At 38.1% G+C, this 19,743-nt stretch overlaps 1 protein-coding gene across 1 annotated transcript in view; it reads left to right on the top strand.

Annotated features, from left to right (window-relative positions):
- Positions 1-19,686, top strand: part of LOC145988926 (switch-associated protein 70-like) — an 89,007-nt gene extending 69,321 nt beyond the window's left edge. Inside the window, exons 8-10 of the mRNA XM_083124225.1 lie at positions 4,605-4,741; positions 6,593-6,717; positions 11,732-19,686. Coding sequence (XP_082980351.1) covers positions 4,605-4,741; positions 6,593-6,717; positions 11,732-11,887 — 418 coding nt within the window. The 3' untranslated portion in view covers positions 11,888-19,686. The remainder of the gene's footprint in view (positions 1-4,604; positions 4,742-6,592; positions 6,718-11,731) is intronic.
- The last annotated feature ends 57 nt before the right edge of the window (positions 19,687-19,743 follow it).

Below are 19,743 nucleotides of genomic sequence, written 5' to 3'. Positions count from 1 at the left end.
TATGTTGAAAAGTAATTGTGTAGATATGGACAGTAAAGTTCTAGAAAGTTACCTGCATTTCTTTCATTCAAATAAATTCAACCGTTTTCCAATAAAAAAAATAGAAGGCATTACTTTTCAGCATGCCCTCGTAATATTTACATTATGAATGTGACAGGTTAATCAGTACTCTGGTGGTATCTCATGAAACATGCATAGTGCAGTGCAACCGACCTCTGTTGTAGTGGTTAGTGTTATATGCTGCTACAAGGTCCCAGGTTTGTGTATCATCGTGTTTGTCTGATCATCCATTTAATCTCTTCATTCAGTCCCATCATCACCATTAACCCAAGCAACATAAAGTAAACAAAACAGTGTTATCATTTTATTGTGATATAATCAACATTAATCTTACTTGTCTGATATTTCTGTAAGTAGCCTGTAATTGAATGTGTAGTTCTACCATTTTTTAAATTAGTATAAAGGTATAATTTGTGTACTTTGGTGTTATAAGGCAAATAAAGTGAAGCAACCATTACATACATCAAATATTTTCCACTTTATGTTGAATGATACTTTATCGATATCAGTTAAAATTGCATGTTTGTTCATCGATGCGTCATTCCTTCAGCTTGTCATGCTGTAACATTCAAAAGTACCAAAAATAAATGAAAAACTGCTTCTTCCAATACGTATTCGAGCATATGCCTGCAACTTCTTCATTTAATGTTAATTTTTAGTTTCGTTATAAAATAGTCATTCAGAACTTTTACATACAAAGTAAATTTTTTTAAAAAAAATGTTCATATTATACACTGAGAACCCCAGTGTTCTAGTCAGTAGGCCGTCTGACTTCCACATGGTTTGATTCCCAGGGTGGGTGATCTAAGGTTGGCCTTGTTCCTGCATAAAGTGGATATGGGGCTTACCCAGCCTCAAATCACTGGGTTCCTGGTGAGCGTGGCAACCAGAGCATGGTGCTGATTACATCACCTCCAAAGTAGCCATGATCGAGAATTTGTGGGGCCCTACCCCCACATTGCCTAAATGTTCCTTCATGGCACCGTCCTGTATGCACGGGGAACGTTACCTTACCTATACTACACTGGAACTAGTGTTGTAACCTGTATGTTGTGAAAATGACACAGCCAAGAATCAGAAAAGGAGAGGAGATAGTGATGGCATAGCTTTAGTCAAATTTCTGTCTGCACATTTTTGGTGTAGTAGTAACGTTGACACCTTGTAATCAACCTGATGGAGTGGTTCGGATCCCAGTCTCGATTAGCCTATCTGTGCATAAAGTGGACTTAAAACGACAAATCAAATCAAATCGCATTTTATGAGAACCCATGTTCTTACAGTGGAACCTGAGTCCTGAACCAGGCATCAAGTGCTCACAAATGTAAATTCCACTTAATTCCAGTGTCAAAATTTCAAATATGTAATGGCAATAATTAGATTTACACTGTTGTTTTGTGCTTCCATGAGGCCACACATTCTCGACCTCAGCCATGCTGGTGGTAATGTAATCAGCAGGATGTTTCAGTCACCTTTGCCATTGCCATGTAAGGTTAACACCCAGATACCCATTAATGAGAGTCTAATTGAGCCCCGGAGCTGCCTTATGCAGATACATTTTTGGAAAAAATCTCACCTGAGATTACTCACATCAGGAATTGAACCTGGATGTCATATGCAAAGTTCTACCTGAAGATTGGAAATTCACCATATTTAGAAACTTAGTTGTTGTATTTGTAGTGAATGTAATTTTTTTACAATATTTCAAGTATTCACACTTATTATACGCCTTCATGGCATGGTGCTATGCACAGGGGACCACTTTACATTTTTTTTTATTCACACTTATTACATGTTTTCATAAATATAAAGAAATGCATAAAAAATACATATCTTCTATATTTCCATTTTAAAAAATTATACTGAATCAGAATTAGAGTAAGTTAAAACATTACAGAATGGCTTGAAATTGATTTGTAAATACTTGAAAAAACAAAAAAAGTCAATAAATTTGGTTTGATAAAATGAGTGGTAATCTTGACAATGGGAGCACAAAGTCATGTGGTAATCACATGGTTGTTAATACACAGTGTAATAAAGTTAAATCACTCTGTTCTTAGGTGTTCAAAATGGTGCTTACAGCCCATGTTCAAAAGGGCTACAGGGCCTCGATGGTGCAGTGGCAGCATCAATGCCTTTTAATAAAGAGGTCCCGTGTTCAATACCCGGTGGAGGCCACATAGTGGTTCAGATCTCACTTTAAACTGTAGGTCCAGTCCCGATTAACCTTTCTGTGCATAAAGTGAACTTTAAAAAACACCACGTCAAATCAAACAAATAACCTAACCTAACCCAGTCCAATCAAAAGGGCTACGTTGTTTCTAGGTGCATGCTTGTATCTTTTCACAGGATGTCTACAAATTGTTCAGTCACTTATTCATTTTAATTTTGTTATTTAGTATTGCTTTTCTGCCACTTTTGGCTAACTTCGACAATGGGGATGAGTAATGATATGTTGGAATTGGTGAAAGGACACTCAAAAACAACTCTGCATGCCCAGGCTGGGATTTGAACCTGGGACCCCTGGCATCGAAGTGTGTTGTGCTCACTTGTTCATAAGAGTCATGGGAGAAGATGGAGCTATCTTCCATTTATAGGATTTGTCCAATAAGTATCGGAATTGATTTTGTCCAACCAACGGGAAGGGGCGGAGGGCGGTCTCTGTGGGTGGGATCGGTATTGGGGGATGTCATGTGAGCTAGGAGACCCACCTCAGTTGCCTCCGAGCCTTTGGAGTGTGTAGGTCGTGCCTAAAGTGAAAGTGTGTTTAGTGCTCCCGTCGAGAGTCAAGATGCAGTGAACCATCAAGCAGCGTTGTGCCATCAAATTTTGCGTTAAACTGAACAAATCTGCTACAGAGACTTTTGATATGATCCATGAGGCTTACAAGGATGAAGCCATGTCCAGAACCCGTGTTTATGAGTGGCATAAAAAATTCAAAGATGGCCGGGAAGACTTTGAAGACTAACAACGTGCTCGACGTCCGACATCGATCCGAAATGCTGAAAATGTGGCCAAAGTGCGAGAACTTCTGAACAGTGATCGCCGTTTAAGTTTTCGTGTGATAGCACAGGAGTTAAATTTACTGAAATTCACTGTGCATTCAATTGTGACCGATGATTTGCAAATGCAGAAGGTGTGCATGAAGTTGGTGCTTAAGGTTTTGTCAGACGAGCTGAAGGAACACCGTGTGATGATTGGTACTGAATTGTTGGAATGTTTGGAGACTGATCCAAATCTTTTCGACAGAGTAATAACCGGTGACAAAACCTGGATTTTTGAGTACAATCTGGAGACCAAAAGGCAAAGTGCTGAGTGGCACACAAGCACCTCTCGTCAACCATGAGCAAATCAGAGTGAAATTGATGCTCATCGTCGTTTTTGACGCAAAAGGTGTGGTGCACAAGGAGTTTGTGCCTGCTGGACAAACGGTGAACGGGAAATTATATGCAGAAGTGCTCGAGCGTTTGAGGATTAGGGTACTCCGCGTCCGAAGGTAGATCAACGATTCCTGGCTGCTGCATCACGACAATGTGTCCAGTCGCACGTTGCTAAATGTGAGGGAGGCACTGGCCAAACACAATATGGCAATGCTGCCGCAAGCATGCTACAGTCCAGATATGGCTCCCCCCAAAATCTTTTTGTTCCCTCAGATGAAAAGGAGCCTATTGAACAAACCCTGTATGTCTGATTGTTTCCATGTTGATTTACCAGCAGTGGGAGAGGATGGCTAATCATGACTGATGTCAGAGTTTTTTAAATGTTTTAACCTTACCTTTAAACTTTGTAACAACTTAATGTGCATGTAAAGCTTATTCTGAAGAACCTAATGAATTCTAAAATTTGTATGAAATTACAAGGTACATGTCTACACAATAGTCACAGGGTATCTGGATATCCGGGAAAAGTCAGGGAAATTTACACTTTTTATGGAGAAATCAAAGTTTTCGTAGTAGTGCAATAAAATCAGTTTTTAGAAAAAAACAAAAATCTGGGACAAACAGAAAATTTTTAATTTGTAGCATACACACTGTACTTCAGTTTCATATACTGAACATTACTAGTAAGTAGAGTAGAAATTTAAGTTACTCTAGGAAGATGAGTCATGTTTTGAGCTCTTTCTCATTTAGAAATCTACTACAGTAAGTAGTAGTTGTTATTTATCACATAGAATTTACCACATTGTTCATAGAAAAAGAATTATTTATTAATCATTAGTAAATTCATTTCAGTATTACATAGAAATCCTTTCCCTACCCTACAGTCAATTACTGTTCAGATTCTCTTCACATCATTACATTCACGGTATGTACAATTCTAAGTACGAGTGTTTAGCTAAAATAAAGTGGCCTTCTTCTAGACACATTCGTCTGCACTAATTGGCCTAATGATTTTACTCTAGAAAAATTTGGTTTTCAGTCTGGAAAAGTCACTAAATTGTAGACACCCTGAGTCATTTTTACCACCAGTTACATGCTTGTTTGTTGGCTTGCATCATAATTCTTTCTGAATGCCTGTAACACTATCAATTGTTTGATGACTTGCAGGGTCCTGCGGGAGGAGTGGGAGAAGCGAGATGAACTGGAGCAGCTGCAGGAGGAGCAGCGCCTCCTGCTGGAGGAGGAGAGGGAGAAGAGGAAAGCTTTCGAGAAGGTGCAGAGGGAAAACGAATCAAGGCTTCAAGGTACGGTTAAAGCAGATGAGGTATTTATGCCACATGCCCAGGTATAGAATAAGACTTCTATAATACCAATTATTCAGGTCGAAACTGGTTGCATTATTGATTGTGAATATACCAGTTTTCTTATTATGTCTCAGTATTTCACAACCAGCACATCACTTCTTCAGAAGAAAAGTGAGGTAATGATAATTACAACATCAGGGTTTTGACATTATTTTGATTATGAAATTCCCTGACATTTCCAGGTTCTCCAGTTTAAAAAGGAAAGTGTACAACAAAGACAAGGACAGTTCATTTTCTATTGTAGACATCACTCAACATTAAGAGGGGGGGGTGCCAAAATCTGTTGCACTCACTACTTTACACTGATGAGCAGTTGAATTAGAGACACCTACCTTGTAACATGTAGGACTCCCTTTTTTCCCTGATGACGGTGGTGATGCGGCGTGGCATGGACTCTAAGTCTGGAAGTGTTTGGAAGCCATACTGATCCATGACTGCTGCACAGCCTTCCACAATGCATGGAGATGGGTCGGAGCAGAGTCCACAGCACACACATTCCTCTCGACAGCATCCCAGGTGTGTTTGATGGGGTTTAGGTTGGGCACCCTTGGGGGCCAGGAGTATTCCTCCAAACACTCAGTCACAGTTTGGGAGCAGTAAGCCGGTGCATTGTCTTGCTGTAAGTACAGGTTCCCTGCAGGGTGCTGGAGGCACATAATCTGACAGCAGGCCTCTGTATCATTCACCGGTGAGGGACTATGGCACATGTACCAGGAAACCTATTTCATCCCACGTGAACAGTCCCCATATGAGGACTGAACTGTACCCTGCTGACACGAGGGATCCATCGCTTCATGTGCTTGGCGACGCACTCATACTCTGCTGTTGGTGTGTACCAACGTGTACTTTGACACACCAGTCCAGGCAACCTTTTTCCATGCATTGAGAATCCAATGGCAGTGTTCCCACGCCCACGTTAATGGTTGCACCTTGTGGTGTGCGGTGAGCAGAGGTACCGTAGTGGGGCGGTGACTTCTGTACCCCATAGCAAGATGTTCTGTATAGTATGGGTGCTCATAGGTTGATGTGGTCCAGCATTGAATTGGCGAATGATCTGCTGCATTGTGGCCATGTTACTATCCGAGCTAGCCAATGATGTCCCCTGTCATCGACGCATTGTACGCCATGGCAGTTGTCCCTGGCGGGGGTGGTTTTACCCAAATCCATGTACTCACAGTACACTCTTGACACAGTGGCCCATGAAAATCCCAGTGCCTTCACGATTTCGGAGATGGAATGTCACATACATCTGGCTCAAACGATTTGGTCGCAATCAAACATGCTGAGATCTTGTGTCTTCCCCATTATGTGCTCAACTGTTACTCATAGGGTCAGCGTAAGGTCCAACGCCTTCACAGTCATTCATCACGTGGCACTGTTCCATTCGCCGGGACTACCACAGAGCCATTTCACCAACACGGTAGGTGTGTGTAATTCAACTGCTCATCAGTGTACATAGCATTTGTTAACTATGTGAATAAAACATGAGAGTCTTCAGGAACATAATATCTTTACATAAGATCAGTAAGAATATCAGTTCTGAACGTTGGTAAATTTTAGATCATAACTTTACTGAAATCAGCAAAAATGTCATGTTGATCCATCACTACTATAAATGGTGTCCCAGAAATAGACAAGTAAAAATATTTTTTTGCAAGTAACACAAAATTCTTCCTTTTTTATGTGAGAGTGGAAAATATTTTCTTAGATGAATAACAATTTGTTCGTCGTTATGTGTATTTCATATTATGACTTGATTTTATATTATACTTGTATTTTTATCTGATTCAGAGGCTGAAAGGAAACTGCGTAAGCTGGAAGAAGATCGAATGAAGCTGGACAAAGAACTGCAGTCAGCTCAAGAAAAGATCCTTCTTTCGGAAAGGTCAAAAGAAGTGCTGGAAGCAAAACTCAGGGTAAGTATCTAGGGATATGCAGTGTTCGAAATTAGCAGGTGCAAGTTGCAAGATATTTCTAAAACAAAAACATCAAGGGCAGGACAATATGACAAAATGAAGGCTGACTACTAAAAAAGGTGTACATAACACACCACTTTCGAAAATTCTGGGCACACCATTGCGTGGACATGAGTGCAGAATTTATGCAGTGTCAATTATAGTAAAAAAGGAAAGAAACAAGTGGCATATGAGGTCCTTCCAGGCCCAGTTCTTTCAGAAGAACAGCAGACACCCCAGAAATATTCCTTCTATCTATCAAATGTCGAAAGCAAATTCGTTTCCTTCTAGATATGTTCTCATGCATTATTGTACTCATTTCTCGTACAAAAAAAAATGTTTCAGAGCTTTTTTTACTCACCAACTCACCAGCAACACCAACAAATTTTTACTCACCGGCGACCACAGATTACGAATGGATTAATTCTGTCAGAAGAGCACCAAACAGCTGCAGCCACTATCACACTTTGCTAGACTCAAGTAGAAAGTGTGGTCCCGGGTTCGGATCCTGGCCTGGGCATGGATGTTTGTGAGTGTCCATTCATCAATTTCATCATATCATCATTCATCCCCATCTTCGCATATTAGCCAAAAGTGACACAAGAAGCAAAGTAAAATAAAGCAAATCAAAAGTAGAAAGTGTGTATACAGCTACTCGCCATAAAGCATTGAGTCGAGCAGGCAGGCTAGTAACTTGTCCCAATAACTCTCCCACCCACTCAACCAATGTAAACCAGCCTTAAAAGTCCAGGTAGAAACCCTGAGGTATGAGGCACTGTGTTGCTTTTAGTACTTTTAAGGTACAAATGCCTTTGAAAACACAGGAAAGCCAATGCCTCCCCAATGTATGCATGCATACCTTCTTAATATTAGACAAGCCTTTTTTTATGTTGTCATTATGCTCCTAATGTCTTTTGACTTTCCTATTTTAGCTATGTAAAGTTACCGAAACAAAAGTAACTTAAATGTTATTGCATTTCCTCATTTTACCAATCTGATATTTGCATAAATAGTATGGGTGGACGGGTGTGAAACTTTGCCAATACTGATAAAGTTTCTATGTAAAATTACATGTTCCATTAAAGGGGTGACCCTTCCACATACTACACCAAAATGTCAACCTTACTTCCATGTAGTACACCCTGGATAAGTAACTAGACTCCAGTCAGTATGTGAAAACAAAGTGGAATGGAAATTCCATTTACATTTATTCAAAGCAATTCCTCTCCAACTCCACGCAGCTCTCACGTGTGTTGTACAGATGGTCTAAGGCGTGATGTAAGTCTTGTAATGGAATTTGCCTCTGTTGCTACATCACATCCCTTTTGAATGCCAGTAATGGAGCTGAAATGTTCCCTCTTTATGGCACATTTGAGTTTTGGGAAGAGAAAAAGGCTGTTGAAGCCAAGTCAGGTGAATATGGATAGTGTTCTATCATGGAGATCAACTTCGAAACCATAAAGTGCTTCACAGGCAGTGCACAGTGCAAAGGTGCATTTTCATGCAACAGAAGCCAGTTGTTCTCACAACAGTTAATTCCTGGCACGCTGCATGCGGGCATACAGATGTTGCAAAAGTAAAAGTGCTCCTCTGTGCTTTGCACCATCCCATGAAGGTGTATAGGGAGTGTGGAGTTAGGGCCCCACACTTTCTTGATCACGGTCGAAGTTGGGGTGATGTGATCAGCACCACACCCCTGGCCACCTTTAGCCCACAGAGTTTCCTTCAGGTAGCCACTTTATGCAATGCTGGGTAGGTGCCAGAGCCACTTGAACAGTTGGGGAAAATCCTGGTTCTTCCCTGCCAGGAATCAAGCCCGGGTGTCTCACATGGTAGTCAGACGATACATTGCTACCAAATAATACTTACTGGCCATTCAGGGTAGTGCTTGTTGGACAAATTCATGGTGGATGCTATTAGCATCAAATATAACAATAGTTGTTGTCTTCGCTCGTCATTTTTGCAACCACACTTTCTTCAGTTGAAACTAAAATATTCCACCCTAATCAAATACCTGTACACAGTTCAGTCAGTCATTGCCATATACTTGTTTCAAATCTTTGTGCATTTCTACATGTCCGTTACACTTTTTTCTAATTTACAGTAAAATTAGATCACAGCACTTCTGATATGTACACTCACTCAGTTCTGCTTCAACAGCTATCACTCACAAAATGCTGCGTCATTCAACTGGTTGTTCTGCCTGTGATTACAACATGCTCTATTGATCTTATCTATCAACTAACCCCACCCCCCCTTTTCCTCACCAACCTCTCCTGGAACTGATTTATCGAGCAGATTGTGTATATGAAAATAAGTTAAATATCAGCACCAGAATCCGATCAAAAAATTATCATCTGATACTGATATGCAATGTTCTCATAGTGTGGTCTCCACATCATGGGAGGAAGGAAAGCGATGGCCATTTAACTCTGCAGCAGTGAGGTGGACATGACTCAATCATAGAGCTCTCATTGCAAGTTTTACCCATAATGCTAGCTTTTTACCCAGTCATGGCATGAGAAGACTATGAAAGCTTCAAGAGGTCTTTGGCAGCTATATCTCGTTGAATACAAACTGTGTAAATGTTAGAGGACTTTTACAAATTAGGTTTTATTCAAAACAAAATTAAAACCAGAACAAAGCTTTTACATGTTACGGTGGGAAGTTACACAAAACATTACTTTTACTGGCAGTTACCTGTATGAATTCCAAAAAGTTTTACAATTCCGAAAAAGTACAAGCTTTTAACATTCAGGTCCTCGAGCTACAGACTTCAGCTTTCATCGTATCAGTCACCATTATGGGAATTTATATTGTTATGTATACTATTAGACACCAAAAAGCAAAACAGATGACCCCCTTCTTTATCATAGTTAATAGCATTTTAAAATACACAGTTACACTTGACCTTTAATCTTATGAACTTAGGAATGTAAGGAAAGAAATAAAACTAGTAAGTCAAGTCACCCAAAAAGAAAAGAAGAATGTTTAGGAGTAACCATAGAAAGGTGTTTTTTACGTGCATCAGAGCGACCGGGTATCAGTGTGCTCTCCCATCCAAGAGATGGGGCTGTGTCACACAAAATTAGGCAGAGTGAGTTTCTGTCACTCAGAAGTGGAGTGTATTCTCCCCCATAGGCAGAGGCCAACTGAGCTGCTAGACCAAGATCTTGCCTTTATGAATGCTCAGCGACACTTGCGTAAGCGGGTGTAAAAATCGAGAACTATAAAAAGTGTATCCAACCCTAAATATTAATTATATACAAAATTAAATGCACATGGAATTTATGAACTTAGAAGTGGATCCGGTACAAATTGTGACGAGTCGGCATCTTTACAGAGTACAGGATTAAATTAACCCTCCTCTAAAATGCATAGTACATAAGAGGTGGAAATTTTGGTGGTGTATGATTGGTAAAGAGCTCAATAAGGAATTCTAGGATTCAAGTTTTTATACCCCAGTCAAATCTCATTTTTAACTATTATCGTTAGTTATTTTCTTAATAGGGTTACAATTAAGCCATGCAGTATTTCCTTTAACCTTCTCAGTATGGGTGGCACTGCAGGTATTGCACTCGGGATGGCTTTGTTTTCCATCTGGGTATTATGGGATTGATCTTATAAAATTGACTATAACTCTTCAGCCACTGCTTTTTGTTGATGTATTTCACTTTTACATGTAATAATGAGAACAAAATAACACTTTAACAATGTGCAACAATTCAGTGTCCGGGGGAGGGATGTTCAATTTTCAAAATTTCCTCAAAATTATGACTTTCGAAAATAGTGTACAATTTCAGTTTAGCCAGGGGGAAATGGGCATTCATGTGATTTAATAGTGAATTTTTGTCATTCTTCCCCTGCAAAGTATGTCCAACCAGCATCCATGAGGCCAACACTAGAAGCAAAATTCCAGATTTCTTTCCATAAGTTGGCAAGGCTGTTGCTCTTATACATTGTTATTATTTTTCCCCAAGAAGTAGTATCAGCCTAATTTCAGTGTAACTTTGAATGGTTGGTGGAATATACCACTGCTATGTCCTACATTTTTTCATTCGCTTTGGTTGCCACAGGAGAGAGCCGAATAATATTTTTCTTCTCCTTCCTTTGACTTTCAGGTACAATGCACATGTGTAAATTTCACCTCCGCTTAAAAGCATTCCGAGAAAAAAATTTCCATCCTGGGAGACTTTACAAGCACGCAAGGCTGCCATCGTCTAAAGGTTAAAAAGATTTACGAAATAATGTGAAATAAACTGCAAACTGCAAAATAGACTCTTAAACATGAAATTTAGAGTTTATTTACTGCCGTGACACTTTCTGAAGTTTGAATTATCCTGTGAGGTATGCAATTCATGGGAAACAATTAGTTCTGCTGTAAGTATTGGAGATGCAAAAATGGGCCCCTTTATACAGGAATAAACTTAATACTCTGGTAATTACATAAATGTGCTATTAGAAGAGATATGTTTATTTTGTGTAATAAATGCAGTTTTTAAATAAAAATTTAGGATTATATTCACAATTTTAAAACCAAAATGTCATTTTATATATCGCTTTTGATCCAATTTTTCACCACTTTTAAACCTGAAATTGACTGTTTTTGTACCAAAATTTTGTTTTTTTATTAACCAAAAATATGTGCCTCTAGTTATGTATAATGGAATACTTAATTCTGGTAACTGTAACGTACTCTTGAAGTAACACTGTGGGTTGTTGTAAGTCTTGTGCAATTGTTGAGAGTTTTATCTTGTGGGTGCATGTGAACATTTCCTCAGATAAATCGTAGGCCTCTCCTTTGGCACAGTGGTAGCGTCGTTGCCTTGTAATCAAGGGGTCCCGGGTTAGATACCAATTGGAGGCACACAGTGGTTCGGATCCCACTTTAAGCTGTAGGTCCAGTCGCAATTAGCCTTACTGTGCATAAAATGGACTTAAAACACCAACTCAAAAAGATAAATCGTGATTTCAGGTCCGAGAGCGAGAGAAGGTGCACCGGACCCTGTCGTTCATGCCATCAACAAAGGAGAGGCCGGCGTACATCCAGCCAAGGAGCAACAGCATGAGGCAGCCCAGAAGGAATGCAACTCCTGACGAAGAAGTCAACAACAACTCCAGTGACAGCTAAGAGGACTTAACACTGCCTGTTCATAGAAAGTAACTTATTGCAAATAGACATGTTGTGTATATTGTACATCTTTTACACTTAGTGGCAGACGTAGATGTGTGCATTAGATTCTGATACTGTTTTGTCCCATCCGTTCTTTGTTGTTAAAGGCATGAGTTTTCAACTGTAAGCAATGTGATGCACATTTCAGCTAATTCAGTTTGTAGATTAATTAAAGTAGTAAGAATTAGGTCGCTTGCAACAATTGAAACTCGCATGAAAAGAGTAAAAATTTGCTTTCAATCAAGAGAAAGTAAAAAATTCATCGAAACAACTTTAATATGAAATTTGGCATTTATTTTGCAAATGCTTGTCATCCTTATTAAGTACATAGTAGTTCAAGGATGTGCATAAACTACAACCGCCTTTCGGGGCTGAACTCCTGCCAGAATCTGGGCCCATAAGAGGTCCTTAATACTCAATTGAACAGAAACCTGATTTTTAGTATTCAAAATAGGACAACATAATTCACTCCAACAATACATTTACTTCAGATCCTAATTAACATGAGTACACGTTTAGTGAGAGCGCTCACATGAGAGAGAATGTGGTAATTGAAAATTTTTAAAAAATTAACTTTCTTTTGAATGAACAAGTAATCAATTCACACCCTATCAATAGGTAGTTATGCTCACAAAATAAAGATCAAACTAATAATTTAAGTACTTAACTGAAAACTGAGGTTTGAAGACAAGAAAACTCTTTCTCTCCCATGGCTCATCCACCAACCAGCGCCCTTTAGTGACCACTAGTGCCGTCCACTCACAGTTAACAAATTTATTCTATAAGCCCAAACACCTCAACAAATCAAAAATTTGCAACTGTAATCAAGGGGTTATAAAATGCATGGTATGGTATTTCCTATTTGAGTACAAATAGTTAGCACTCTCGCCTTTGGCGCAAGTGATACCAGGTTTGGTCTCTCTTAAGGGGACTCCAATGTTGATTCTGCATCGTGATGACGATCGGGGAGCTTTCAGACCAGACTGACAAGTGACAAGCAACATGGTCCCTGCAGTCTGTTAAAAAAAAGTATTCACTGTGCATGCACAACTATCTGACGAAGGTGACATGATGCACATTGTTGAGAAAAAACAGAAAACAGTCCAGTCCAAATGTCATGCAAGCAACATGTGCAGCTTGTCTTTGTCACTGTAGTGTGAAAGGTTACAATTATTTCTGAAGTTTCGTTTCGACATGACATGTGTTGCTTGCTGTTGTCAGTTCTTGAAACAGATAGAAGCAGACTCTTGCTAGGAAGCCAAATAACAGCAGCGTAGGCTCAGTATTCTAAGACTTGTTCACCCAGCCAAAATCCAAGTGGTATGCTTTGTCCATTAGAGGCCTGTTGCACCACGAGTGTTTTTTATTAAAGTTTACATATGTTTAAATATTGTTTAAGAGATTCTCACCCTACCTGATGAATACAGCACTTCCCTCTGCTCCAAGTTGTCGTGCATTTGACATATGGCAGAACCACTGACAATAAAGATTGAAGTGCTAATATTTTGGCTACTGGAGCCCTTCTTTTTTTGGCAGGGGTGAGGGGGAGGATATTCACATGGAATATATCTGATAGCTGCTAGCTAGATTGTGCAGTACTTAATACATGTAATACACTCTTTCCGGTTTGATCATGTGATATGGATGTTTTTGTTGATTAACTTACAGCAGGGAAACCAAGCAAATACAGGGTGATTCAGAAGTAATGGTGCAAAATAAAATCTTATTTATTCCAATATATAAAATGGCACAGTGCAATCATATTGAAAAAAACAATTATCAAAGTTTCATGTTGCAATTATCAAAGTTGCAAGTGCTCGATGTGGGTGCCATTGGTGACACTGTAGACATCAAGACAGTACTCAAGTTCTGCCGAGACACATCCGACCATATCTTCATCTCACCAAAAAAAAAAATCGCCGCACTGTTATGATAGACCTTGTACGAGCGAATTCCAACACAAAATGCTTTCTCTTGCTTCGATGTCACCATCTTGGGAGACTGCACCACTAGTGCTCCTAACGGCAGTTAGCTACACTGCCTTGCACAAACAAAAACTTATGACCTTGCGCCTTCATTTCCTTCTGTGATTGGCCGCTTACCATCTTTAGTACTCTTGTCTCGCTAGAGGTCTTTCTTTCTCCACCATCACTTCTGAATCACGGTGTATATTTGTAAGGCCTGGAAGGATTGGCCGTAACATCAAGAGGAAAAGGAAAGCCTTGTCAAAAATATTTTCTGAGGGCATATATATCTTGTTGCTATAGTAGTTACGGATTTTACTTGAATAGCCACTGAGAATGTATGCACAGAATCATAGAAGGAAGTTTATGTAAATGTACAGGTGACATTAGAACCAACATAGCCCTTATTAACATAACATTGTGCCATATTGACTTGGTCAGGTTTGCAGTATAGGAATTGCAATCCATTGCAAACTTGAATCACGGAAAGTGAAAATATTTACATTTTGAAAGCTCATGCCTTTATGTACGACACTATGGCTGCCTTAAAGCAGTTTTACAATTTTATATTTTAATATGATATATTTGATGCATTGATCTTATATTAATACAAGAACAAACTGAACTCTGTTTGCTATCTTTGGCAATCACAAGTGCTGACAATACTCATTTGGGTAGCAAAAATAAAAAGTGGATAAAATACTACACTAAACAAATTCCTTTATGTAAAAAAAAATATATGTGTCGGTGATTACTCCAACCAACCAACAAATGATATTTTTTGTATTTCGGAATATCTCTGTCACAATAAAAGCCAACACTGTATTTTTTTAAAAAACTGTAAACAAAAGGAGAACACTTTTTTTAAAAAAAAACTAAACAAAAGTAGATATGTCTTTATGTCAGCTTATACGTATCTTATAATCAGTGTTGAAATTGAAATGGAGTTGAATTTTACATTCCTATATCCTTTCAAATGGAGGGGGTAGGCATTCTAAGAATTTGTGTTCTATCATTGTGACTTTGATATTCTTCTTCAAGGATAAACAGCCTTGAAGGTGAGTGATCAAGTAGGAAAAGTGATTACTGTACAGTTGGCTTGTGAAATTGTTTTACAACTAACTTTTTTTTCCAAGAAAATTGACTGCAGGTTTTTGTAAAAGTACCTAACATTATATATATTATACTTAAATAATTTGAATACACGTTAATTAGTAGGGTATATCAATAGTATTTAATAATATTTGATTTGTTTATTTACCAGAACATTGTATCAAAAAGCCAATGTTGGGCAGCAACTTTTCCCTTTTGTAGCTCTATTTAATCTCATTGGACAAAAACAAGAAGAAAATAATGTAACAGGCCACTTACTAAAAATATTGGAATGGATGCCATAACATATAAATAAAAATCTCTGGTACTTGCTGGCTGAAAAGCTTGTAATAATGATGCTGATTACAAAGGGAATACATTTTTTTACAAACAAAATACAACTATGGTAAGACTTTCTTGGCAGTGAAAATTTATACAATGGATTATTTTGCTTCTTATAACATAGTATGTAATAAGCAGCTCTACCTGGATTCTGCATTTTAGTAAACAAAAGTTATTGCTGCATTTTGTTGTTTGCATCGTAGATTTATTTTTTAAAAGTGTGTTTTTAGTTTTTATTTTTACCTTTTTTTTAGATAACTTAAGTGGTAACTACAATTCACTCTTTAACAAAAAAAAATATTTCTATTGTATACATCACCATTTTTTATTTTCATTTTCTTGAGACTAATTTTATGTCATCACATTTTTTATAATTATGTATATACATCATTTGTTATTGTAAATATTAATGTTCCTTAATATTATATTCTATGGTACAATAATGATGCTCAAATTGTAATTTGCAATTTAGACGTAAGCTTAACTTATTTACTCATGTAAGATACGAACAAACTTTCCTGCTACTTGTAAAGTGACCCGTAGGTATTTGGTAGATGTGATTTATAAATAGGTACCATGGGTGTACAACGACAAAGGCAATAGGTAGTAGTTGAAACAGCTCATTGGAGTAATAGTTTAAAAGTACAGCTATATAAGTAATTAGTTGGAGTTGTTCCGATGAAGTGGTTGTACCCTGAAGAGATCCGAGATTCATTTGTAAAATACCTTTTGTTGTACAATATTAGGTGTTGTGAACAAATATATGTATTTTATAGAGATATATTCTGAGTAAATTGTAGATTTAAAATGATCTGACTTTTATAGAATGTTTTATCAGTATAACTATAATAAATGAGAATCTCTGTACTGCTTAGGGAATGTTTTATATAGAACTTGTATGAGAATAAACTTGCATAACCGCTATAGTGCCAACAGAAGTTCACAGCATGCATAGGATATCAAAGTACCTTGGTACCATTTTGTTCATTGAAATTGCGATGCTACATGCCCTTAAAAAATGCATGTCACACAACACAGATTCGTGGTCTGTCTATTAGGCAAGGGGGTGTACTACCTCATTAAAGCACTTCCAAAGCCTTTCTTTAATGCACAAGCATCAAAATACGACAACCAGCATAGGTCTGCATGCTGTTAAATGTGCATCTACACTCTGGAGACGAAGCCTCCTGTAATATTGATGCCATGCTGTGTTTTGGCAACCATAAATCATACAGGATAGGAAATTCTGTTTTTTTTTGGCACCTACTGGAAAATACATTTTGCAATGTACACTAAACAAATACAGGGTGTACATAAAAGAATATAGCAGTTTCATGATTTTTTTATTACTCGTACCGATGGGGTATGAGAACAAATGTTACATTGCAGAAAAGAAGAACTATCCAAATTTGTGAAACTTACATTACGTATTCAATGTCCGATCCCTGGGGGATGCAGCGTACATCCAGTCGGAAGTCCATTTCCTGCCGCACTCATATCAGCATGTCTGATGCGATGGACTGAATGGCTGAAACAATCCAGTATCTCAATTCAGGCAGCTCGGTCGGTAGTGGTGGAACGTAAACATGGTCTTTCTGTTCCGAATTGTAACCAAAAGGCCCGCTGCACAGAAACTACTAAATCACACTTTGCAAAGTCTAGCTCACAGAATTCTTTTGCTGGAGTCACTCGTGGCAGTGCGGGAACGTGCAAGTTCGTGGGTATGTTTAAAAAAATATTTGTTCTTCTTTCATCCAATACGAGAAATAAAAAAAAATGTTGAAACTGTTACATTATTTTATGTACACCCCATATACATATATCTAGTTTTGTGGGATTCCAGAGGATTGTGTACACACTATTATTATATCCCACAATATGGATAAACTTTTCAATGTGCCATGTAAAAATAGGTCTGTTGGTTTCTTTTTTGCAATTTTGAGTACATACTTCATCTATGAACAGATATTCAATATTATCGATACAATAAAGAACTAATTGGATCATTACATCTGTACATTTTCTATAAGAGAAAAAATAATTTTGCAAATCCGGAACATATTACTTAATTTTTCACTATGAATTTTAAATTTGTAAAATTAACGGCAATTTGATATAATATACGAATAAAGTACAAGTAGTCTGTCACATCCCTAACAAAACAAAATCTAAATATTTATAAAATAAGAAGAAAACAGTGCTATTAAAATTCATATTCAAAAATATCAAGGACTGAATTTTTATAATATTGTAGAAAAGACTTTGGGCCAGTTCCGAAAGTCGCACAAGTTTTAATGCGTTAAATGAGTTATAGTACTTCCTTGCATTTCGTGAGGTGCATTAAGCTGTCCCAAAATTCGCTTTCCGTGCATCTCATGCAAGAGTGAGATATACCAAACGCACGGGCCAGGAGGCTGGTTTGTTTGGTGATAATAGTCTGCTGCTTGCAGACAACACACTTGCATGATGGCTGCAAACTGCGCTAGTTCCAGAAATGTATTATAATTTTAACAGAGCGATGTGAAGCAACACGCACAAGATGAGTATGCCTTAACTGTTCTTACAATGTGATTGAATTGAGTACCAGGATCAGAAGTAGAGTTTATTTCTGCCAGAAGAAAAAGCCTTCCATGTGGAAAATTTCTATAACAAAATGATGCGCCTGCACTTTCGCCTAGTGTGTCCCATAAGTCTGTAAAATAACTGGTTTCACGAGGTACACGAGCCCAGTTATCTTCGTTGTATTTGTTCGTTTTGCTTCAAAACACTTCCATCCTCCAGCTATGCAAGGTTTTCTAACTGGTCTCTGTTGGAAGTCCTTATGACCTTCAGCTTTCAGGTTTCTTTTCTTTCTTTGATATTTTCTCTCATCAAATCTTCTTCCAAATCACAAAAATAGACTGGAGTTACGGGAGCCTAGATCTGGTAAACAGAAAGGGTGGGGAAATACAGAGTTGCAAAAATATTTGATCTGTCACAATCTTGAAGTGGCCTGGGTGCATAACTGCAAGAATTCCACTTCAGTTGTTTTCTCTTGACCGTATCTGTGTCTCAGAATTTTCTGGCATGCTGGATTGATATCCCATATTCTTCTAACACCTCCAATTTGAGCGATTCAGAGCATTTATTCAAGTGACGGTCGTTGTCCACCCTCTCGTGTCCAAAGGTGCATTTTAGTTTCCAAAAACCCGTTGTATTAAGCCATAGGTTTCCATAGATGATTGTCAAAGTTTCAAAGAGCATTTGATGCACATGAAACTGCTTGCTTAGGAGCTCCATTAGAAAACGAGAAAAATTACACAGGGGAATAACACCGAAGTGACAGGATTTCACCACTTAAATATGCCACTACGGTGTGAAACATTGCTTTTGATTGGCTCGTTCCAAAGTGATGTGTTGACTGCGTTTGTTTCTTCGGTCTGATATCTCCCAAACATGGCACAGAAGCAGGAAATTTTGCTACTTCCTCCGACTCCATTGCCCAGTGGTGAGAGTCTTTAATTTTCCTTTATGTACAGATGGTACAAATTGTATCTACCAAATTCAAATGACAACAGAAAGGTTGCAAGTGCTTGTAGTAACTTTGTATGGTTATGAAATAAAAATATACACATGGGCATTTTATACAGTGTATAATATGGACACTAGAGGCTTAAGTCAACCTTGAAAATAACATCCTCTAAATGTCCTAATTTTGCTTGAATGCACTGTTCGAGGTGATGCGGGAAGGCTTTCATGATACAAGTCTCAACATGTCCTGTGGAATAGCGTGGATTTCACGGTGACTGATGGTTCACAACATTAACCATGACTCTCCACTAATCCACCTCAGAATGCTGTATCCAGAACAGGTGTATGGCAATCTTCATTGTTCCGCTGCAGTGCTCAGTGTCTGTTTGGATGAAGGCTTCCACCGCTGCAATTTGCACCGGCAAACGTTCCATGGATTACCAATTGCCTGACTCCCAACTCTCCACGGATGTAGGTATTCCACACATGCATTCTGGCAGGGTAGCAAACTCAAATTGGTATTTTTTAGTCCATGATATTTCTGAACATACCTGACATTTCCTATTTATTTGTTTCTAATACATCTTATTGCATGCAAGTGGATATGGATATTTTAATCCAGAAATGTAATAGCTTAATAAATGATCTCATCCGCTAAGTTTATGTAAACATCAAGCCATATGATTACATTTTTCAAATGCATCCTACTGAAAGGTGTAATTTTGTTATAACACTTAGATATAAAATTAAATTAACACTAGGGTATAAAATTTATCAATTTATGATTTCTAATTATTTTGTTTATATCCTCTAATTTTTTCAATTGAAATTGGTCTGTTTTTTGTAGTAGTAGTAGTAGTAATATATCCATACAGCACTGTTCAATTTTTAATGGACTGACCTAAA

The sequence above is a fragment of the Lepisma saccharinum genome, chromosome 6 (genome assembly GCF_977018435.1).
Source record: "Lepisma saccharinum chromosome 6, izLepSacc3.1, whole genome shotgun sequence".
Taxonomy (NCBI): Eukaryota; Metazoa; Arthropoda; class Insecta; order Zygentoma; family Lepismatidae; genus Lepisma; species Lepisma saccharinum.
Note: the sequence above shows the minus strand (reverse complement) of the source record. Positions and strands in the feature narration are given on the sequence as shown.